General features: G+C 51.8%; 1 protein-coding gene across 1 annotated transcript; it reads right to left on the reverse strand.

Annotated features, from left to right (window-relative positions):
- Window positions 1-2,943: 2,943 nt before the first annotated feature.
- On the reverse strand, window positions 2,944-24,007 carry mindy3 (MINDY lysine 48 deubiquitinase 3). The gene is made up of 15 exons (XM_023844546.2): window positions 22,492-24,007; window positions 22,173-22,252; window positions 21,678-21,738; window positions 21,285-21,461; window positions 20,952-21,003; window positions 20,177-20,291; window positions 19,855-19,928; window positions 19,683-19,762; window positions 19,168-19,238; window positions 17,772-17,852; window positions 12,114-12,186; window positions 9,134-9,206; window positions 7,775-7,862; window positions 6,610-6,681; window positions 2,944-4,864 (listed from the first exon to the last, which is right to left on the reverse strand). The coding sequence occupies exons 1-15, from the start codon at window positions 22,583-22,585 to the stop codon at window positions 4,715-4,717; spliced, it is 1,341 nt and encodes a 446-aa protein (XP_023700314.1). The 5' UTR covers window positions 22,586-24,007; the 3' UTR covers window positions 2,944-4,714.
- Between the last annotated feature and the right edge of the window lie 20 nt (window positions 24,008-24,027).

Below are 24,027 nucleotides of genomic sequence, written 5' to 3' on the forward strand. Positions count from 1 at the left end.
TTGAATCCCCACACCGTCCTCTGTGTGTGTAGGTGTTTCTGAGAGCTGGCACAGTGGGTTTGAATCCCCACACCGTCCTCTTTGTGTGCGGATCTTGCATGTTCTCCATGCTTTTTGAAAAAAACTTTCTTCACTTTCAGTGGAGTAGATTAGCACAGTAACTGTCATGTGATTATTTATAAAGTATTTATCTGACACAGTTTATCTTTAGCGTCTGCTAGCTATTTTAAAAACCCTTTCTGTGTGACACTTCAATGCTGTTAGAGCTCAGGACAGTTTCACTGAGGTTTGGCATCTGTGCAGCTTTCAGTATCTGCTCCATCGACACCCGAATTCCTGCCTCCCCACACTGTAAGCAGCTGGTTTTACCGCAAAGCATCCTACAAATCTCACTCCGGCATTGATGCGAGCAACAGAGATAACAAAGGTGACCCTGTGTGAAAGGAAATAACATCAAATCAGGTTTTCTTATATTAGCACTGTCCATTAATTCTTTCATTTCTTCTCTACAGAATCGCGAAAAATCTCAATTTTCAAAAATCGTTGCAAAAATCTCTTAATGCGTAACACTAAACCACCAATTTCGGTAAGACATTCAGCCTGGGATGCGTTTAAAGGATTCTGAATTTACCACAATTACATCATCTGTTACTAGTCTCTGAAGTATGTACATTCAGTTACATGCCATTAAAACAAAACACAAAAATACTGTTTTCTGTATTGATCCAATAGGGCCACTGTCAAAGGTAATTTCGTATAAGTGTTTTTATTCACCAAAGAAGAATTCAATTCTCCCACCTTACAGGAGTGAACAGGTTTTAGCAGATTTATTGGATCAATACATTTTTAAGGCTTTGTCCCTAGAAAAAGGCTTCATCACTAAGAGAGCAGGACTGGTGTGCAGAAACTCACTGTCCACCATGACGACTGCCCTAGCCGGACAAAGAGTGTGGGGGAGAAGGATGTAGATCAGTCTCCAGAAGTTGTGGGTTCAAACCTCACAAGATAATTCCTGCTGATAGGCCTGTGAGGGAATAAACCTGCAATATGTTCACCTTATCAAGGATCAAAGTGTCGGCTTGGCAATGAAATGATGATGATCACGTCTAGAGAGTATGCGGAGCTGGCCCTTCATGTCTGCTGCCGGTACTTACTGTAAAGGCTTTGCTCTTGTTTGCAAACATTGTGCTGGCCGTAGGAAAGTACCCAAGCGGTACTGTGTGGGTAACCTGGTACTAGTGTTTCCTTAATGCGCTGAGCCAGTTAACGGACCCACCAGAACATTCGCATGACAATGGCTGCAAGTCTGAAGAGGTAAAGACAGCGGAGCGGGCTGCTTAAGCGCCGCAAAGCGCTTCTGAATTTCCACATGCAATCCTGCATTCGGCTTTGGACTCCAAACCTTAAAAATGGTGCATCTGCACTGGATCGAGGTCAGCAGGGAGCAACAAGAATGATTCCATAAGGTAAAGGATTTCCATAAAAGGGCAGTTAGCCGCACTGACACTCCTGTCTGCAACAGAGGTGACAGTGAAGACAGGACACAGGGACAGTGAATCCTGCAGGATCACTGCTAGATCTGCAAAAGCAGGGCCTTCATGTGTTCTCCAGTCAGACAGAGGCTTCTCTCTGCTGTCACACTCTGTCTTTCTGTTTCTCTTACACTGATCTGCAAATGAAAGGGAGGCTCACCAATGTACCACAAATAGCCATCAGCTGAATCGGGGCAGTCTTGATGGAGACGGCTGATTTTCTGAGGTCGCTGTTCCCATTCCATACTTATTCCGCTGCTCTGGAATAACATGGCTGTGAGCTTAGCGTGCAGAGCTACGTCTCGGAGGTCACTGAAAGGGCAAAGCCAAACTGTTGTTTTCACCACTTGTGTCCAGTGCGAGTTCCTGCTCTCCCTCCCTGTCTCAGGTGTTAAAAGCATAAGCAGCACGATGGAAAGCTTGCTGCTGTCTGGCATCCCGTGAGCTGACCATCACACCCTCTTTGGCCCATTGATCCCTCTCTGCTTCTGTGAGCTTCAACAGGGTTCAAGTGACAAATACTTCCGAATCTCCAGCCACTTCAGCTCTCATCATGCCACTGCTTCTATTTTCTTTACCGTGAGGAAAGGGCATTTTGTCCTCAATATCTTGTTATCCTGGACAGTCTCATTCTCTCTTCTCGCCGTGATCCTTGCCTCTTTTGAAACCTTCCATCCACACCTAGAAGCCCAACCAGCTCTGGCTGAAAGAGCAAAGTGTTTCTGCCACATTGATGTGATGAAAGCGGACTTTGGCTTGTTTCTTAGCTTCATGCATGCAATGTTTCTGGATAGCTCCCGGTATTTCTTGAGCTTTCGCTCTTCTCACGCTGCAATCCTGAGACTATCGCCTATTCTTGGCAAACCCATAGGGGAGGTCGTGCACTTTCACTCTACCTATTTTTTCTTTCTCAAATGGACGAACAGAGGGGTCACAGACACGATTCAGGGGATAATCCCACCCTGCTCTCATTCTCACCCTAGTGGGTAACTTACAGGGTCCATCACCATAAAAATCGGCTTATTCCTGTCTGTGGGCGGGACCATCACTGCTACAGGGGATCGTAGGTTCCAATCTACCCTCAACCAAGTGTGCGCCATGTATTTTTTGGCTGGCGCGCTCCATTATTTCATGTGGGACCTACTGCTGAGTAAAGGTGCTGACTCAACTGAAAGGCACGGTGCCATCGCATGTGTGCGCGTCCGGGGACGGCCCACCATGGGGTGCGGGGCGGACCCCAGCATCACCAGAAACGCTGCTGGAGGGGAGATGGGTCACTGGAAGGAAAACAGCTGGGAAAAACAGGGCTTGGGGATCAAAAACCAGACAAATCACATTAGACTGCGCTGTTGGATGTTAAACCACTTTCTGTACAGAACAGGACACGAGTGGTAAGCGACACACTGAAATGTTCTAGGATGCGAATGTACCATTTAATTGAAGAACACACTTTGTTTTAAGTGATTACATAATGTACTTTGCGTGCCTGAAATTTCTCTTTCATTATTACTATACTTTCTGAAAGAGACCGTTACATTTTGCTAATTAATATTCCAGTTTTGTTTACACTGACATAGGAGCCTAGAATAATGTGATAGATGTCGCACAGAGGGTCGTCGTCGGCATACAGCTAGTGCCAGAGATAAACGGTAAATCACAAACTGTAAAACTTCACCTTCATGTACACAGAAGACCTAAAATGGAGACGTTAAACCAACATCTTATTTCACGTTTACATTTTGGCGGTTAGGACCTTTTTCTTCACTGGAGGAACATAAGAAAATTAAGTGTGAGTGAAAGGCCCAGCTTCAGCAGGCAGGATAAATCTTTCACAGAGCCTCCATCAGCTTCCAGATGAATGTTCAGGGCTGATTTACCCGAGACAAAAACAGATGCAGTGCCCTCATACATACACACAGTATAACAGGATCTGAGTTTCCCCTGCTGGCCCCAATACGATGGCATTAATCTTCAAACACTACAGATAAAACCTTAAGATAATGTACATTAAGAACCACATGAACAGTAAAGTACAGAGGAAATTAATTCATGTTCTGTCACAGTCCCTATAAAGACGATAAATTTTTTTATTAAATAAAGAAAAAAAAGTTTGCCATTTCAGTAGTGACTACACACCACTTTAAGTGGACCAGCTCAAATGTGTTTTCAATTTGTGCACTGCATGAATATGTATGAAAGTGTGGCAGACCTGAAAGCCAGAGCGTGCGGGAGAGGTAAGAGACCAAGCAACTGGACTGGGCTGCAGTTAAAGTAGGGGGGTCACACACACCTCAAGAAACCATGGGGGAGGGGAGAAAACTCAAAAACCAAAAAGTTTATTGTGGGAAAGCCAGCAGGACCAAAATAAATAAAGCCGCAGGTGTAGTGGGTTATGACATAACGCGGATTCATCATGCAGAAAATAAATAGATGGACAAAGGAAAAAACATGACAACCAAAGCTTTTAGTGATTACCGACTGATTATTAATATTTACTCCCGATTTCATGCCAGGTGCCGCAGCTCACCTCAGTCTCACTCACTCCCCCCGCTCCAGGGCACCACTGGTAAACACACAAGCCGCCTGATCGATGTGCTCATCCTCACGGACGGCAAGAGCCCAACGAGAGGCTGGGGTCACATGGTCCCACGGAGGGGCCAGTGGAGGCGTGTTAACAGTGTGAGTCGACGTGAGGGCAACGCCGCACATTTCAGCAGGATAAACGCTTTCGCGCTAAACGGATCGAATCAGGCGACCGAAATATCCACACAAAAGAGCAAAATAGGAAGGAAGGATGAAGGTTAAACATAGAATGAGCCCTTTAGGAAGGGGGGGGGGTGGGGTGGGGGGGAGAAGACAGGATACTGGGTCAGAGAGGCCGGGGTTGACAGGGAGACAATAATCTAGTATAGTGCTTCCCAATCTGGTCCTTACGGACTCACTGCTGGTCCATGTCAGACAGTCCACATTTTTGCTTCCTCCCAGCTAGGTAGGGAGCAAAAATCTTGACTGTCTGTGAGTCTTCAAGGGCTGGATTGGGAAACTCTCTAGTAGATAAGGAGGTGTAGGTAGAGCTTAGGTGTCATGGCAGGCAGTCGGCTCTGGGCCAGGAGAGCCTGTGTGCTTCCAGGTGAAGCTACAGCATCCGTACACGGCGGGGGGGGGGGGGGGGGGGGGCTCAGTTAGTTCAGCGACGGGGAGCGGTCCGTGGTCCACAGCAGCTCGATGTATGGCCACTTGGTCTGCAGGCAGCGCTTGATAGGTGTGTCGTCTGTCCGCACCATGGGGTCCTCGAACCCTAACACCAGTGCGGTTCCTTCCACATAGGCCACCTGGCAGAGGGACAGACGGCCACAGAGAGAGAGGGGTGTGATGAGGCAGTTTGGGCAGGAGGGGGTCGTGGCCTCTCATCAAGGCTACAGCTAACAAGACCGACTTAACGAGAAGACATCCGATAGCAGGTCGACGGCCTCGTACCATCAAATTAAACAACCGCCCCCTGATTACTTCCACGTGTGGGGGGATCGGATGGCCGCACACGCGCGTTACGGACATCGCATACAGACACAGGCCGCGGGGTTTCTGCAGCTGAAGATGCCAGGACCTGAACCGGTCGGGCACAGCAGAGGGCGAGGGATCAGGACAAACACCGGGGCCCTGCATCGAGTCCCTGTCCCTCCCAGTTCACTGCCCCAGACCCCTAGCAGCCTGTCTCAAGGGCTTCATGCCCACCTCCTCCCACAGCCGGGCCTCCCATGCAGCCAGCGGCCCAGCCTTCGCTGGTAACCCCTTAATAACCGGTCATTACAGGCTGATGAGAGGGCTGACCGAACATAACCGATGATGTCACCGTATTAAAGGCCGCGCTTCCCGGCACCTTCTACACAGCTGCCGCACAGCTGCCGCCCAGCTAGAGGCGTCCCTGTGTTTCAGCTGCTTATCAGGCCTGGGCTGTGCAGGGCACCGGGAGCACACAGGCATCAGGGACGCATTCGTCACAGTCCCGCTACCTCGGCGACGACCTTTGACCCTCATTTTATGAAGGGTCACACGGGGATCAAACGCCTGGATAGAGTGTGGGAGAATGAGGGCCGTCCTGGAGCTCCAAGCGACTTGGAGCCGGCAAAGCTGATCCAAGGTTACTGAAGGGGGGTCTGAGCTCCTGAAGACCCCCCCCCCCCCCACCAGACCATAAGCACCGAGTCAGAGCAGGAGCTGAAACACCCAACAGCCCCCAATTTCAGAGGCCGATACCTAGTGTCAGCGCAGATGAAACGCTCAGTGCAGCATTAACAAGCTAACGTCCAAGTGAAGAAGTGGTGTCTAGGACACATTACACATGGATAACAGGATATAGGTGCACTTATTATAAGATTAATACTGGCATGTGTGGTCTTGGTTAACGGGGGGGGGGGGGGGGGCAAAGAGGCTTCTGGGAGTTTAAAGCAAACATTTGCGGTAAGCATGTCTCCCCCAGAGAGAAAGGGAATCCTAAGAACTTCGGAGTGTTTTGTGTTTACTGCTGGCTGTTAAGGTTCTCACACGTGGCTCTGCTCTCGGGGCGAAACATCAGCCTTTATTAAACAGAGAGCTGAGGCGGCTGCAGCAGATGTCAGCACAAGAGACAAGAGGCAGTTCAGAGCTACACAGCTGAAACGCTCCACGGGAACGGAGCATCCCATAATACATTTGGCGGGCCAGCCAGGGTCGGACTCAATCTCCCTGTCGGAGGTGATTAGCTGTGTGTCAATCTCATCAGCGTCCAGACTTCCTCTGGGAGAGGGTCAGAGGTCAGGTGCACAGGAAGCACAGGCCCAGAATGCACTGCTCAGGGTACGACTGGATCTGGCTGCTCTCTACAGGACGTCACATAATCTAAAACCCCGAAACTGCAAAGTGCCTAAGTGACATTCATCCATGTCCTTCAAGCTGCAGAAAGAGGGCAGACCTCTCAGAACAGTTTCAATATCCTTTGTTTTAACAGAGTAGTGAGAGTCAGGTGTATCACTGACAAGCAACAGCAATGTGACAAAGGTGTAACAACGAGGGATGCGTGTACCGGGGGGGGGCAGCTTACCTTCTCATTGTGGTTCGACTGCTTAAGCCCGTTGTAGTGATACACTGGAAAGGAGTCGGGGATTCCTGTGTCCTGAAAAGGAAGAGGCAGGTGTGTTTGTGTCAGAAAGGAGGCCTGCATCTCAGCGCACAACACTGCACAAAGGAGGCCTGCATCTCAGCGCACAACACTGCACAAAGGAGGCCTGCATCTCAGCGCACAACACTGCACAAAGGAGGCCTGCATCTCAGCGCACAACACTGCACAAAGGAGGCCTGCATCTCAGCGCACAACACTGCACAAAGGAGGCCTGCATCTCAGCGCACAACACTGCACAAAGGAGGCCTGCATCTCAGCGCACAACACTGCACAAAGGAGGCCTGCATCTCAGTGCACAACACTGCACACAACAGGTTTGGGTTCACAGGCATGTCAATCTGAACCTGAAAGGAACCTCCACCAGAAGGGCTGCAGAAACTGCCCGCTCACGGCAAGGCCGGGGGCGGGGCACAGGGCCAGTGCGGGGCGGGGCACAGGGCCAGTGCGGGGCGGGGCACAGGGCCAGTGCGGGGCGGGGCACAGGGCCAGTGCGGGGCGGGGCACAGGGCCAGTGCGGGGCGGGGCACAGGGCCAGTGCGGGGCGGCCACCCAAGCTGAATTTACGTCGATGTATTTAATGGTCAGTGGGCGGATATGAGGGTGCAGAACGCTCTGGTAAACATTTACAGAGTGCCCTGGGAACATGGTGTTGTGCGGCACGGAAACCAGTAACTGCTACCCAGTGTCGTTCATGTTCATTCGGCTCGAAGGACTCCGATGTGAAAGCTGGAGAGCCCTCCCCCGGCACACAGGCCCCGCTGCTCCCGCCCACGCCAGCGACTTGCCTGGGCCCAGTATCTCAGACATCGTTAATATTATCGTAACTTTTTTGGCTTGGCTAACAATCCAAAAAATGCAGAGCAACTTTTAAGGTAAGTCTGGTGCACTGAAGCAATTTAGGGTAAACTGGGCTCAAGGGTACGACTGCAGGACCACTCCAAGGATCAGAACCGGGCACAAACGGCCGTCTGCAAGGCAGCTCGCAGTTCATGGAACAGCACACAGCCAAAGTGCAGTGGAGACCCCCCCCCCCCCCGACAGCCTGTGAAAACCAGTACGTGAGTGAGCAGAAGCCGTGACCCAGTACCTGATCGGGGAAGAACTCCAGTAAGAAAGGCCCCAGTAAGACGACGCCCAGTCCCTCAGGGTCCAGTTTACTCTTCATGAGGTTCACGCTGGAAGAGAAACCGTCAGAGGGGCAGAAGTAAAGAAGCCCATTTAGGAGGCCAGCTCATGTTGTCTTAGCGCACGTTTCCAACGTACACAGAGGCAGCGTGATCCATCTCAGCCTTACGCCTCTCATTACAGGCATCGCGTGTTTCTCATACTAAATATAACTGTTGACGGAAATTCCTGGAAGTTTGAGCATTGTTCAAAAGCTGAGAGGGAGATAAAACAGAGAAAACTCCTTTTAAAGACAAATCCATTAGGCAGCACTGCCCTGGCCCCACCTTTGCCAATTAACTAAGCTGACACCTTCCAATAGTGATGATGGTATGAATCCATGGATACGGGACAAATATGACGGGCAGGGGGCAGGTTTACAGAAACCAGTGGGATGAGTGGGCCGGGGGAGGCTGTCAGAGCTGCTACTACATGGATACCATCAAGATTTCATACTGAAAATATATAATTGGACTGTCAATAAAATCATACATATTGATGAGCTCTGAAGGGGAGATTGGGAGCGAGGCTGGGAGCCTGGGAGCTGAGGCTGGGAGCTTGGGTGCTGAGGCTGGGAGCCTGGCAGCGAGGCTGGGAGCCTGGGTGCTGAGGCTGGGAGCCTGGGAGCTGAGGCTGGGAGCCTGGGAGCTGAGGCTGGGAGCCTGGGAGCTGAGGCTGGGAGCCTGGGAGCTGAGGCTGGGAGCCTGGGAGCCTGGGAGCTGAGGCTGAGAGCCTGGGAGCTGAGGCTGGGAGCCTGGGAGCTGAGGTTGGCACATGCAGTAACCTGAAAAGAGCCGCCAGCCTGTTCAGTCTATACTGGGCTCTCCCCCAACACACCAGCTGAACGCCAGTAGGACACCTGCTCCCAGACCACCCCGATAACCAGAGTGTCTGCTCTGATGGCTCTATAGACAGTGAACCATCAGCAGGTGGGCCTTCAGCACAAGCCCTGGGCAAGTCCAAGGGCTACGTGTCTATTGCCCCGATCACGACCCGCAGACATTTCAGAGCTGTGATAGACACCCGTATCTCGGAAAAATCCTGGGGGAACATCTGACAACGGTGACTGGAGTGGCTGGGGACTGTCTCCACCGAGGCCGTGTTGGACATGTTGTCACGTGACCCTTAAAGGCAGGACAAATACTACAGGTCCAAGCATCAGAGTTCCTGCTCTAACATAAAGACAATATTTCCCAGAGCATGCATGCACACACGCACACGCACACGCAGCCCGATGAGAAGAACGACACCTTACAGTGTCGGGCCGGAGGAGGTGACTTACTACTCTGGCTCAGAGACGAGGTCCAAGGCCTTCATCACATCCTCCAGCAGGGAATCTGGGATGAAGCCGTTATCTGCAGAGGAACAGAAGCACGGGAAGAGAAGCTGAGTTTCGGTGCTGAGGCAGAAGGGCAGAGAAGTGGTGACAGAAGCCTGGAAGAGATTGAGGGACACGGGAGACGGGATGGGGGTGCAGGTGGAGGAAGACGGAAGAGAACATTTCAGGTAGTCACTGAGAAGGACGAGCGGATGCATCTCGCCTGCCTGCACCTTAAGGCTTACAGGCAGAGAGCACAGAAGCGTGTGATGGACCCCGGAAGCGCATGGGAAGGCAGCACCTTAAGGCTTACAGGCAGAGAACACAGAAGCGTGTGATGGACCCCGGAAGCGCATGGGAAGGCAGCACCTTAAGGCTTACAGGCAGAGAACACAGAAGCGTGTGATGGACCCCGGAAGCGCATGGGAAGGCAGCACCTTAAGGCTTACAGGCAGAGAACACAGAAGCGTGTGATGGACCCCGGAAGCGCATGGGAAGGCAGCACCTTAAGGCTTACAGGCAGAGAACACAGAAGCGTGTGATGGACCCCGGAAGCGCATGGGAAGGCAGCACCTTAAGGCTTACAGGCAGAGAACACAGAAGCGTGTGATGGACCCCGGAAGCGCATGGGAAGGCAGCACCTTAAGGCTTACAGGCAGAGAACACAGAAGCGTGTGATGGACCCCGGAAGCGCATGGGAAGGCAGGCCCTAACTTCCTACCTCGCTGGGGTCATTTCCTCTGCCTCCCCTGGCTAATCGCACTGGTTACAGCGGCTCCAGGCAGCACGGCTGACAGCGAAGGGAGTAGGACAGCAAGCGGCGTGTCCCACGTCCCACACAGTGTGATATCCGTTATTCACCCCTTAGCCCGTACCGTATGAATAATTAGGCCGCTTAATTCAGCTGTGACCTCCTCTATGGTGGGGGTGGGCAATTTTATCTGCAAAGGGCCGGTGTGTATGCAGGCTTTTGGCATAACCTTTAGGTCAGCTGATCAAAGCCAGGTGTCAGGACTCCTCAGACAATCAGTCCGCTAATTGGACTTACAGCAAAAACCCGCAAACACAGCGGCCCTTTCTGGATAAGACTGCCCACCCCTGATCTTTGTTCAGAAGCCAAACAAAACAGAAAAAGAAGCTGCTGAGAGTGGGAGAAGGAGAAGGAGAAGGAGAAAGAGAAGGGGAAGGAGAAAGAGAAGGGGGTCACTGGCAGCTTGTTTCGAGCTTGTGGGCAGCGGCCTCGTGATATTATCACGCAGAGACTGAAGCAGCGAGCAGTTAGAGAGCGAGAGCCAGCTGGAGCACAGCTTCACCGAGGCAGGCCAACCACAGCGGCACTCTCGGCGGCCTGAGAATGGCACGGCTCACTCCTGATGCCCGACAGTATTACATAGGCCCAATCATGTCCTCCGTCACCACCAGATAAGTGGGAGTGCAGTTTGGCTACTGTCGCACACAGCATGACAGATTCTATTCCATGAAACTAGACAGCTAGACTGTAATGAGGCCCCTGACCTTTTTTGCACTGCCTGTGAACCTGGTCCTATAGCCAAGGGGGGGGGGGCTCAGTTCAGGACATCTCAGCTTGCACAAGTCACCCCAGTGTGACATGTCTACTGGGAGGATCCAGTCCAAATGAAGCAGAGAGGCTCTGGAAGGGCCCACATTGTTCCCATAAACACAGGAGACAGAAGAATGTTGTTTATTGCCTTAGAAGAGGTTGAGCTTAAGTCCCTCGCGGGACACCCCCTGACGATTCGAGACACCCACCAAGCAGATGGGAGGAAGCGCACTAAAGGTGACGGCTTCCCTGAGAACATCACTCTCTAAGTTCCGCGTGGGCATGGGAGAGATTAAGGTAAAAAACCGCCTTCATGACCTAGACCAACGGACATAGCAGCAGCACGCCGGGCCGGTCTGCACCGGTCAGGCCCTGATCGAGCCCCCAACCAATGCAACTCTTCTGTTTGTCTCCATGGTGTAGTGATAGCGACCCCATGTTTCATGACTCACCCCGGCCAGACCAACCCCGCCCCCCAATAAAAGCAGAGGGAAGTAATTAGGGAACAGCTGTGAGGAGTATGGCTCGAAGCCGGGCACACAAACAGCGACGTTTACATAAGGGCCTTGCTAATGTAAACACGCCATGCGGCTCATGGTGGGACACAGCGGCGACCCCTAGGAGACATGAGGGACATAGCAGCGCAGCTGCGCCTTCAGGTCTGGGTTACGCACTCTCAGGAAGTCCAACCCATTCAGAAGAGTGGAGTCTGCAGCAGGTTAAAATGTGACCCAGCTGGTCAGATCTGCCTTAATAGGTCCACAGACAAGGTGGACATTCACAGAATGTCATATGGTATGTTTACGTCTCTGTGCCTTTAAAGTTCCTCAGCTTTCGCGTCAGTCATTGTCACCTGACGCGTACCCATTACGCGGCCCGGAGCCGGCCCGCGCACAGAGCCGGGCCGCGGCCCGGAGCCGGCCCGCGCACAGAGCCGGGCCGCGGCCCGGAGCCGGCCCGCGCACAGAGCCGGGCCGCGGCACGGAGCCACGCACAGAGCCGGGCCGCGGCCCGGAGGGATGTGGATTAGCCTCATTAGCATGGCACGCTACCCGTTCATGTCTCAGTGAACAGCTGCAGATCGTCTGATTAAAAGAAGAGGAAATGAAGAAAAAAAAACATGAAGAAGAGGACAGGGTCACCCACAAAGGCGCCCAGCCTTATGCAATAAGATATCAGTAATCCTGTTAGCGGCAGCGGACAGTTGACTCAGCTGTGAGGGAGAACCTCAAATCCCCCCCCCCCATTTCCACTCCCATTGGGGGTAGACCATCACCCGCCTGCAAGAGGCACTGGGTCAGGACGAGCTGTCAGACTGACCAAAGGGGTCAAAGCACCTGCAACCTGAACCGGTGTGGAGCCACATCAGTCGAAGAATCTCACCTTCTGGGTCGAACGTCTGGAAAACCCTCCTGGCTTGTTCTGATGGTGATTCTGGGGCTACCAGTGCCATTTCCTGGAAGGGGATGACAAGAACAGGGAGGAGACTTCAAGGAGAGAAATGAACCACCACTCAGCTCTGTTCCCAAGCCCACCCGGCCTGCGGCTGGAGGTAGGTAATGCGACATTACCCAAGATGCCCAGTAGGGGGCAGTAAACAGTAAACTGAAACCACCAAGCAGTCCAACGTAAATGTCAAGCCCCGACGGACCACAAACGAGAGGCCTACCCAAGTTTTACATGCAGACTCCAGAAAAGTCAAACAGGCAAACAAATAAAGCCGAAGGTATTGCTGATATCCGGTTAGGTGGGACTGAGAGAGAGCCGATGAAAGCCAATCCCGTGGCCCTTCTCAGGCAGCCAATCCCATGGCCCTTCTCAGGCAGCCAATCCCATGGCCCTTCTCAGGCAGCCAATCCCGTGGCCCTTCTCAGGCAGCCAATCCCGTGGCCCTTCTCAGGCAGCCAATCCCGTGGCCCTTCTCAGGCAGCCAATCCCGTGGCCCTTCTCAGGCAGCCAATGACATTGCCCTTCCTCTCAGGTATCTGCAGGTAACGAACTCTAGACTGTCACATACTGAGCCAGCAATATGCACAGAGTAAAAATATTATTGCAGCTTTCATTAGTCACAAACCCAAACAAACAGAAAGAGCCACGGTAAATGGCCCTTATGAATAATTAGGCTAATTTTAAGAGGATATCTGGAGAGCAACTGATTACGGTAAGGATCTAGGGGGGATCGTGTCTCACTACGTTTAACTGTGTCCGATTAAGTGTGCTGTGTTCCTGGGCTTGGTGCTGACAGCCCGACGCAGAGCTTAGGCAACCCAGGGTCCTTCACTGGCACACTGGGACATGGAGTTGGAGGAACAGAGGGAGGCTCTCAGCCAGGGTTCGGAGACGCTTCTCCTGTCCCCTTTGAAAATAGACCAAGGGGGCACATGTTCCCGTCCGGACCGTCAGATCTCACAGCTGGCAGCAGGCGGCCCAGAGAGGAGCAGTCACAGCTGCCAGGGGTCAGATGTGTACTGATTCTGGTAGCATTCAGGGTTCGAAAAGCAGAGCGTGAGGGCACCCCCTTAAGCCAAGCTGCTGAAAGGGGTTCGTCTCCCTCATGGTCGGCATAAACCCTACATAAATCACGCAATACGTAAACATACACGTTTGCAGATTGACTTTCACCATAAGAATGCAACCCGTCACAGATTTTCCAGGCAGGATGTGTGCAAATGTCCTCATCATGAGTAATGGCTCGAAGTCCTGGGTGGGTACAAGCGCCGTCTATGCGGATGGAGCCTCGCCGGACAAAGACAGAAGCAATATGGTGTTAAAATGACAGGCTGTTGAGAAGGGGCTTCCTGTGGGCATCTGCTCAGTCACACGCACAAACCCACGGCCCCAAGTGTCTTCGTGGGATTTAGGGCTATGAGACTGTAAAGGCAGCGGAGGGTTAAAGGACAGGATATGGGAGCTCTAGGGGGGAGCTGAGGGTAATGAAGGCGTTACAGAAACAAGCACTTAGCAAAGTCCTCACTGAGGGCGGACCACAAACCGCGTGTCTGCTACAGGAGATCAGAGCAAGGGCAGGGGGCATGGTGCATGAGTCCAGCCAGTAAGCACCCCCACCAGTCACTGCTGAGAGTCCCCCAGTTGCATGGCAACGGACCCCCGGCACGTGTCTACGAAACGCACCCGAGGCGAGAGATGGGGCCCGAGCACACACCTCTGTTTACTGCTCCTGTCCCACGACAGGAAACAAACGCAGCGGGGTCTCGATGTAACAGCGAGCGCCCCTGGATTTCCGCGCACTCCACCAGTCACCAGGAGGAAAACAAACACGAGTGAACATGGGCAGGCCACCGACATCCAGCCTCGTGAAACTCGATACCAGCGGACGAGCAACGTGGGACCAGAGGACTCAGGCACTGAGCCAACACCCACCATTCAGAGCTGCTCGGAGGAGAAGCAGCACTCCACCTGAATATAATTCAACTGTCCAAACGGATGAAGAAGGTTGCATTTGTGGAAAAAAAAATGAAATCAACCTCTCTAATAGCTCTAGTTAAGCACTTAGAATGAAACGATAACAAACAAAGTTTTGTTTGTATGGTGAGATTTTTTAATTTTTTAAAAATAAAATAAAACAACTTGCCCTCCCCCCACCACTGCTAAAACGAAAGAGAAATGTTCACAAGAACATAGAACAATACATTCAGATCCAGAGAATCACATTTCTAAAAACAGCACTGCGTTCTGTCAAGAACACGCATGGCCACAATGCCAGTGAGCCAGGAAGAGAGCTGCTGCCTTCAGCCAGCCCAGGAGAAAACCGCAGCTCTCCGACACTGACAAGACGCAGGTTAACAGCTGGCAGCAGACGGCCTCTGAATACCTGAGCATCTGCGCCCCAAAGCCGAGCCTCCGGGGGCGGGGGCAGCCGGAAAGGGGAGCGCGTTTGGGTCGGCCGGCCTCTCGTAAGCTAACAGGGAAGCTCTGAAGAAGCACATTTTTTAATACTGCAGCAATGCAATAACCAAACTGTGCTGGAAGCGAGAACAGCTCAGGCATTACTCAGCCATCTGCAAATAGAACCACGCCGCCGTTACCCTTAAATGGCAATGTTCTGCAAATCTCAGCTAGCCATTTCTGCACGGATCAGGGGTCTGAGCACGGGGATGACGCCACGCTGCGTTCTTACGTGCCGTGCACCTTCCCCTCCGTCGTCGGGACAACATAAGACCAGCAGGTAAACAACCAACTGGTCGTCGACTCGTGTTCTCTCACTGAAAGCACACACTGCATGTATTATAAGGGGCTACAGGCAGGACAGTTACCCCGAAGGTGACTGTGCCTGCTCCCAGGAGGAATGCCGTTGGACCTTAGAGAATATTCCTTGAGATAGACTACTGGTTAAAATACTGGTAGAGAAAGTAAGTCTGTAAAAGTGGGTGCCTTACAAAGCAGAGGTATCAGGTTTTAGCCCCATCAGCCCATCCCTGCAGGAGCCTTTAACTCTCCCTGCACATGACAGGTCTGAGCCGCAGCGGCTTCCTTCTATCTGGGATTCCCATCGAGCAGCGAAACAGACGCCGCTCTGACTCCCGACTGTCCTGCTCACGCCGCCCCCCCCCGACCTGGCCCTCCCCGACCCGGCCCTCCCCTCCGTAACCTTATATCTAACCCAGAGCACCAGCTGGGAAGCGGCGAGTCCTCAGTACGACCCACACGCTTGAGGGCCTGGTCCGGTGCCCCCCCCGCCCCCGGCCCCGCACACGCCTGTCTGTCCCGCCTTTGTTATAAAGCAGCGGAGTGCTGGGAGGAGGCCGTGTACAGAGACGGCAGGCTGTCTGTTCCCTGCTGCCAGGAGGCGTGGCTCTCTGTCGGCCGTCTGACAGCTAAACAGTGCCGCATGATTAATGGTCTGTCTGCTACCAAAGTGGCTTCCGAAGGGACTGTGGTGTATCAGTAGTACACAGACACAGACCCCCCCCCCCCATCCCCCACCCTGATATGCGGTTCTTTTTCCTTGGCCACAAACCACTCTCATGCACCGTCCACACCCCCTGATTACAGACACCGACCTCTCGCTCCGATCCCAGGTTAAAGCTAAGAGTCTATGAATGGATATTCCTTCACTGCCGCCCCCCCTATCAGAGAGATCCGTATGTGCGATGGGAGCACTTTGCAGCATCCCACCGGGGGGAGCGGCGGGGGGTGTCGTCAGGAGGCTTTGGTCGGCCTCGCTGACTTCTCAGCCGGTTTCCCCATCAGTAGTCAGTCAGGCCGCCTCGGAGGCCGGCAGGAGCGTATGGTGCCGCGCGGTCAGGCCGCCTCGGAGGCCAGCAGGAGCGTATGGTGCCGCGCGGTACGAGGTCTCGCTGCCGCGCGGTACGAGCTCTCGCTACCGCCTGCCACTTCAAAGGGGAGGAGGAGGAGAGGCAGGGGCCTGGCCTGGCGCATCCATCTCTCTGCGCTTTTGTCCCGCCGCTGTCACGATACACGATCGGGCTGCATTATCCGGCTCACCGCTTCGCTGAAAGGCCGTGTGATGCTGCTATCCATTACCGCCGCCCCGGGTCGGGAAGGACCCGCCTGCCCCCCCACCCCCACATACTCCATTGTGTAATCAAATGGGACACACCTTTGGGGAAACCCAAAATGTCAGGGAAGTTCTCCCACGTTAATAGGCTGCTCATTAACCAGGGAGGGGCGCTTACACTTTAAAGGTTCCGACGACGGCAAATCAGCAGTGGCCGAGGCTGGAGAGACAGCCGGCAACCGACCTCGGGAGAGGAAGCCGTGAGTCTCCTACACCCCCCCACGCAAGGCCCCCAGCTGCGCAGATCACCGTCACAGACCAGGCGAGCAGCGGAACGGCACATGAGGTTTAACGTCCCGTGACTAAGTGAGTCTCTTAAGCGCTCGGTCATCGACACCGTGACGCTGAGGACACCAGAACCACGACTCGGGTATTCTCACTGGCCGCACCGACGGGCCGCACAAGAGCTGGACCGGGCTCCAGCGGGAAAAACCAAAACAGATGGGAGGCACCCAGATCACTTTTCCAAAATGGAAATGATTCTGTTGTTCACCTGGGGGCACAAACAGGAATTCTCAAAAAAAACCACAAGCATTAACCTTAATCAGTATCATATTCTGAAGACACAAAGAATGTGTTGAGGTTATTAGGCAGGGGAGACGACGTTATGGAAAGAGGTATTTATAATATGTCTGGCATTAGGCTTACTCTTAACCCAGAAAGCTCATAGAAAATCGTTTTGAAAGAAAACAACCCAGGCCCTTCAGCGCAATAAAGGATAGGGGGTTTCTTACAAAAAAGGAAAAGAAAAAAAATATACAGTTAAGGCGACACAGTGAAATGCTTTGGTTACTCAGAAGCTAGAGACAGGTACAGAGATACGAGAGTCAGTGATGTAACACCCACTTTGATGTGGGGGCTGCACGTTCCCCAAGATGAAGCCTCAGCACAAGCAGAACAGCAAGCATCTGATCTCTTGCCCGTTTTCCTATGCAGTGAAGGTGTGACTGTTACGCTCATGTTAAGCTAATCCTGGACCGAGCCACTGCTGCCAGTGGTCTGTGGACTGGACTGTTCATCACCCCCAAGAGCTGGTCAAACATGCAGGCCGGACCAGCAGGTGGGTAGACGGGAGACTGCCAGCCCTCACCAGTGACCATAACGAATATATCAGCATGTCAGTGCTGATGATCAACCAGGTTCACACCTCCTGTCTGCGCAGTTTCCTCACTGCGCTGTTTTTCCAGTGACACCACAGTGCCAAATGAACCTTTCCCGCACCCTCCAAGGGGACAGACACATCTGCATGTGTCACCAGTACAGCCGGATGCCCAAACTGTCACGGCACCTAGGACTGGCCAGAGAAGCAGAGGGTGACCTCGCAAGAACAGCCAACAACATCTCTAAGGAAATGGTGCTTTTAAACAAAGTCGGGGCTTTAAAGCCATTAATGCACATTCTTCTGGGAATGGCAGAGGACAGCAAGGAGGCGTTCCCATGCCGTGGGAAGGGGGGGCGGCCTTCCTCTCGCAGGCAGACGGCGTCCCGTTGGATGAACTTACCTTGGTGAAAAACACAGAGAGGTGAGTCTCACTGCCAAGAATCCAAACAGGGAACTTGGGAGACTTCAGAGAGGCACCAACCTGCAAGAGATACAGAAAGCAGGCAGATTTCATTTCAGCGCAGACACGAGGATAGTCACACACACTCACACTCACACACACTCGCACACGCACAGGGCTGTAACATCACTGATTGTACTTTGGCATCCACTCAGACAGCCTGAAATAGCTGCAAGTTAGCGACGTATAAAAGCTTTTATTAAATAAATAGAGAGACAGGTTTGTAAGGGGGATGCTTTCGTGCTGCATGGAGGAGGGGCCCTGGAGACTTCCCAAATATAAAAGCCAGCCATGCTGTGTAATGACGGATCTCTCCATCAACCAGACACCCAACTCTCATTAGATTTTAAAATCCGCTGAGAGATTAACTTGCCTAAAAACACTTTGGCAGCAGCAGCGGGGGGTTGCACAACATTTACTTGCTAGTTTGTTTATCTGTCTGGCAGCATTACATGGGGGGCAGCCAGTGCTGTCTATTATCAGTTCGCTCATTTTCAGCTGGTGTGATTTAAACACTACTCAGCTGTTTTAAACCCTGGGTTCCATTAAATCCAGTAAAAATGGCACCCTGACACTATGAGCACGGATATACTGCACTGTAACTGCACATGCAGGTAACACTGGAACCCAGTTAATCACAGGCTGTCGAACCCAAGGCCCCTTCAGGAGATGCAAGAAGTGCAAGGGAGAGCCAAGCCAGGCAGCATTGTGTGTGAGACACCAAAGGATCCAATTCAGGCGGCACCAACAGTGCAACCACTGAACCTGTGATGTTCTACCCAACATGCCCCGCAGTGTGACGCCTACCCCCCCTCCCACATGTGCGCCTCCAAACAACAGCTCAAACCTGGGGGGGGGGGCTGAGCGGGGCAGTCAGGATCACCAGCAACGCCCCCAGAGCAAATAACTCGCATTTCATACAGAGTGCTGCATTTCCTAAAAATACCAGCAGGCCCATTTTAGTCAGAGTCTTGTGGACCAGAACTGGCAGGTTCTGAGGGTGGGGGTTGGGGGGGGTCGGCCTGGTCTTTCAGCCCCCAGCAGGATGCGTCACTGCATACCATCCGCTGAGAGATCCTCATGTGTTCACTTTGGGCCTTGGACTTCGAACCCTGACACGGCAAACGGCTCACTGGCCGAATGTCTTACGCTGCCCCACCCAAAGGTCGAGAAACAGCTGGCAGTACGAGCACATGTTACGGGACAAGGAAGTGCAGACAGTTAAAGGTAACCTATGAAGCATGAAAGCAGGGAAACAGCTGGGCTCAGACCACCAACCCCGGCCGCACATACACCTGCCTGAAGGGCAGAGAGGCAGGTCTCTGAGGACTCATACCTTGCAGTAGCGTAGAGACTCCATCAGAGTGAGGAAGCCCACAGTTGCCTGCTCATGAATGCCGTGCAGCTCTGAAACAGTCAGGCCGGTTAGAATTAAGGAAAGCAAAACAGAATCTGCAAGGGGTCCTGTTAACATTACGCAATTTTCAAATATAAAAACCATACAAAATACAAATATAGAAACCATACAAAAAAAAAAAAAAAAACACACAAATGTTTTTGTTCAGAAACTGTTCCGCAAATAAATTCAAAGTTCTGGACCGCAAAAAACAAAACAAAAAAAAACACCTAGCTGTCATTCATAGTCAAACACTGCCATCTAGTGGCTGAAAAGCACTAGAGATCAGACCAAAATACCCTTTCTGGTTCTGCTGCCATGTGATGCACAATGAGAAAACCCAGAACCCCCTTAGAGCCTCTCAGGCAGACATCTGTGCATGCAGGCCAGACCTCCTTTTACTTTAGCATATTCAGAAGCGACACCGACTCTACCAACAGAGTCACATCGCTTACTCATTCCAGAGCATTCTCTGTCTCCATCCCACACATTGGACACGGCGTGTCCGGTAACGAGGAGGTTGATTAGACTCTGACTAGAGAGAAACAGAGGAGAGAAGTAGATTAAGCCATGAAGAACGAATCTAATCGGAAAAAAAATATCAAAGGGTGTATGGCCAGATCCTACCTCCCGTGGCCGTAGACCGGATCAATCAGAGGCTCTAATGTGTCTTCAATTTCATTCTTTATGTTTTCAATGCCCTGGAAAGCAAGCAGTGAGCAGGGCTGATGTAAGGCAGAAGGACGCAATGGGCCAGGATGTTTGGCTTGAACTGAAAGTCACACGCATGGGATTTCAGCGTGTGACAAAGAGACAGAGATGCACTGGACTGGTGCTTTACTGGAGTTACACTGGAGCTGAAGACAAGGCCACTGCAGTTAGATGAGGCCGCAGAGCACGCACCCACACGCTCCCCAGAACAGGCATCAGACGGCCCCCTGGGACACACCTTAGTCAGTATGACGGAGTACAGAAAGAGCAGCACCCCAAACTTGTTCCTCCACATGTCATAGAAGGACAGCACAGCTTCCTTCAGCTCCTCCACGGTCTTCAGGGTCCTCCTCCTGAAACAGGGGTGCGTGTTATTCATGCACGTCAGCTTTAGCTGTGCGCCACAGTCCCATCTCCCCTTAGGTTCCCCAAAAATCAGGGTCACCTGAAAAACCCATGGGCATAAAACCCCGGATCATGACTGACAGGTGACAAAACTGGATTAGCCAATCAGCACTGGATAGGAGGAGTCAGAGCACGTCCATCCAATGGGAGTTCTCTCTTACAGTTATTGCTGACATTAGCATTTTTAAGTGTATTAGTATTTATGTGACTTGGTGCAACTTGTGTGCCAGCAAAACAGAAGCTTTTAACTGGAAGCGTTGTGGTGAAACACAATCATGACAGATATGTGGGAAAACTGAGTGAATGAGTCGCTCATAGCCATTAAATGCAGTATGTCATATTAATGCCGCATGTGCAACAAACTCCTCACCCGTTAGTATGCGGAGCTGTGTGTAAAAATATGCAAGGTTGCATGTTTCAAAAATGTAACTCAACAAACTATACCTAAAAAACAATGAACGCAACAAATTTTATAAGACTGGAACCATGGAGCGCCTGAAGGAAGTACCAGTGAAGGACCTTCCACAGGCGGTGTGGTCATGTGTCTGCATATGGGGCAGAGCGTGTGACGCTGCATCGCGGGAAGAAACCTCCGAGTGTTCACTTACTGAATGACGGCGTGAAACCGCTCAAAGCCAAGCTGATCCGCCCCGAGTGCAGCTGGGCTCACGCACACACAAGGGAAAACGGCATGCGTCAGAAAAACAGCGTGACCACAGGCCACATGCGCTGCACCACATAAGAGAGCAACTGCGTTTGTAGGATGATTCGACCCCTTCAGTGCAATCAGCATCGTCGTTCTTAAGGTAACTGCTCAGTCAGCCATATTCTTCCTTTTCATTAATAAGACATTTAAGGACAATAGCAATTCATCTTTAGATGCTGTTAATTCACATACAACTTTTAAGTATAAAGCATAATGTCACGCAGGTGTGTCTCACAGGGTTGCTGGCCCTCCGTCGGCTGACTGGACTCTGGGTGGCCGCCTGGGATTTCCGAGTCTTCCAGCATCTTCGCTCTGGACCACACGGCCAGGCAGTAGGACTCGGCCTTGTGGAAACAGGCGGTTTCCAAGATCTCACTGAGTGTGTGACAGAGGGCGACTTTCTGTTCATCCTCTGTTGGGGGATGATGAAGAACGAGACAGCATCTTCAGTTCGGGCACGGCGAACTCCGACATGGACCGGTACATCATAAGGAGCTTACAGATCAGTTTAATAGAAAAGAAATCCTACACAGATAATCTCAGATAAAACACCTTCCAGTTACTTAAAATATATATATATAGGCAGGAGCTAAGGATGAATGTAGCATAACACTTAGGGAGAAACAACCTGAAATCTCTGGCCAGCTGGAGCCTTCGCAATTAAACAAGACGTTCTTCAGTAGGAAGGCCTGCAAGGGGGTAAGGGAGTGACCATCAATGAACTGGAGCCAAAAATGACATTTCACAGGACACCTGGCCATGGCAGCACCCCTTTAGAGGACGGAAAGACATGGGGCCAAGCACCTAACCTCTCTACTTCATACAGCTAATGGTCACAGTCACAGCCACAAGCAGCCCGTCATCAAACAACCTGCCGACCTGCAACCAGCTCATCTCCATATCAGTACTGCCATCAGGCTGATGTACTACCCTATATGCTTTACATACATATTAACATAAGTCCACATAATGACTGACTCAACTGTACTCCAGTCAAATACGTGCTATTGTACTGTCCAGGAATATTACTGCTTTCTTTCACTCCAGTGACAAACTGATGTTCTCCGATATATTTTTGATCGAGAGTTAAATGCTTCGCGGGACTTGCGTCGGTAAAGCAGACCTGCACTGGGGCGATCACGGCACACGGTCCGCCCTCCAGTTGCTCCAGCGCGCTGGGCTCCGTCTGGCTGAAGACAAACCCTTTAAAAACATTAAGAGAGGGATTCATTCGGCATCACTCACGCGTTTGTGGGCAGCAATCGGACTGGTAATAAACACTTGCAGAGTACACTCACAAACAGTTGTCACTAAGACACCTCGATCTTAAGGGCACAGGGCGGGTAGGTGACACACATATGATTGCTATGAGAAACATGACAGGCATGTGACACACGCGCAGGACAGACACGACAGGTGCCCCGGGGACGGCAGATCCGTACCTTGCGTCCATCTCCTGAAGGGAGTCTCCGTCACAGCGCTGCAGCTCGGCCTTCCCCACACTAGCTCCACTAGGTCTTTGTTCATGTCGGTCATTTTCGTACCGGTTTATGATCGGCCTTCACGGCAGTTATACAAACACCATTAAAACTCAGACACACACAAGATAAGGCAGCCCAGCCTCGTCGGGCGCGGCCAGACACGGACAGCACGGTTCCTCAGCTCCCCTCTAGAGGCCACAGGCCGAGCGTCATCGGCCACACCGGTGTCCCCCGCGCGGCAATAAGAGGCCTCCCCGTCACGGAGAAGTGTCCACATATGTACAGGCGGCGACGCCGCAGCGGCCGGACAGCTAGCGCCGGGGGGCGACCAGGGCGGCCGCTCCGTCCAAAGCGGCTCCGGGCGGCGCTCCGACTCGGTGCAGAGGAACGGGACTCCGGCGAGGGGCGACAAGGCGCTTTAAAAGCGCATCCGGACCGGCGAGCAGAAGCGGGCCCGCCTCACGCAACCCGGCCACAAAGCCACCAGGCCCAGCTGGAATTACCGCATAAAACCCGCCAAGTGCGATGACCGGGGGAGTCGGACTCTGCGCCGGCCAAAGGCTCCGAGCGACAGGGCGAACTAAGCGGCGCGGGAGGAGTTTTATGCCAGTATTTTATTCCAATAAGGCAGCCCTGCTCTCGCGGATCTCAGTATTTACTACAACTACTATGAACGTGAGTAAGACGCCAGCAGCGCCCGGCGATTGGTCCAAATTTAGAGCGTCCCTCCCACACACCACGGCGGCAATGGATTGGTCCATATCCGGACCGTTCGCCGTACGTTACCTGTTCGTACAGCTTATCTATTGGCTAAACAGGACATCAATCGCAGGCGCATCTTCGTCTCCATTCTTCCCGCCTTCGTCTGCTCTGGACCAGAAGCTGCTGTATACATTAACTTTTACAGTACTGTCCCAAATTTTACATTGTAAGCAGAATCACTATGCCTAACAACCAATACAATATCTCACAATGTGATTCTTTTCAATGTAACTATGTGTGAATGCACGCTATTATTATTAAACATGTCAGTTTTAATTGTTCGAATTTTAATAAACCTTTTCAAGGAGCCCGTTTCACGAATCAGGATTTCTCATTTAGCCACATAACTTGTAGGATTTGAAGGTAGTCTAGGCTAAATGTAAGTGATCGAAGATAAAATGAATTTAAACGGCGGTAAATTAAACCCGACACGTTACCCGGCTAAGCAAGAAATCTAGCTTCATGAAACAGGCCCCAGGAAGGTACCGGACACCGATGACAGAATAGTAGTATTTCCGAACATTTTAAAGTAAGTTCTTTTTCTTTAATTTTATTTTTCGTAATTTTTTTTAAATAAAAATGTCTATTGTACTATTTACGACATGTCCATTTCATTTGTTTTCAAGCAATAAACTTAAAATTGAAAATAATACGACGTAGCACACTTAGTTGATTTTCGATCGTCGTTTATCTCCAGTCCCGCACCGCATCTCTCCGCACTGTAATGCGGCCTGA

Source organism: Paramormyrops kingsleyae, chromosome 9 (genome assembly GCF_048594095.1).
Source record: "Paramormyrops kingsleyae isolate MSU_618 chromosome 9, PKINGS_0.4, whole genome shotgun sequence".
In the NCBI taxonomy this organism is placed as follows: domain Eukaryota; kingdom Metazoa; phylum Chordata; class Actinopteri; order Osteoglossiformes; family Mormyridae; genus Paramormyrops; species Paramormyrops kingsleyae.

Coding starts and splice junctions, on each gene's coding strand:
- mindy3 (XM_023844546.2), bottom strand. CDS start 22,585: ATGACCGACATGAACAAAGACCTAGTGGAGCTAGTGTGGGGAAGGCCG. Junction 20,292..20,951: donor CGGTTTCACGCCGTCATTCA/GTAAGTGAACAC, acceptor CCCCTGTTTCAG/GAGGAGGACCCTGAAGACCG. Junction 4,865..6,609: donor AGTCGAACCACAATGAGAAG/GTAAGCTGCCCC, acceptor TCCCTCTGCCAG/GTGGCCTATGTGGAAGGAAC.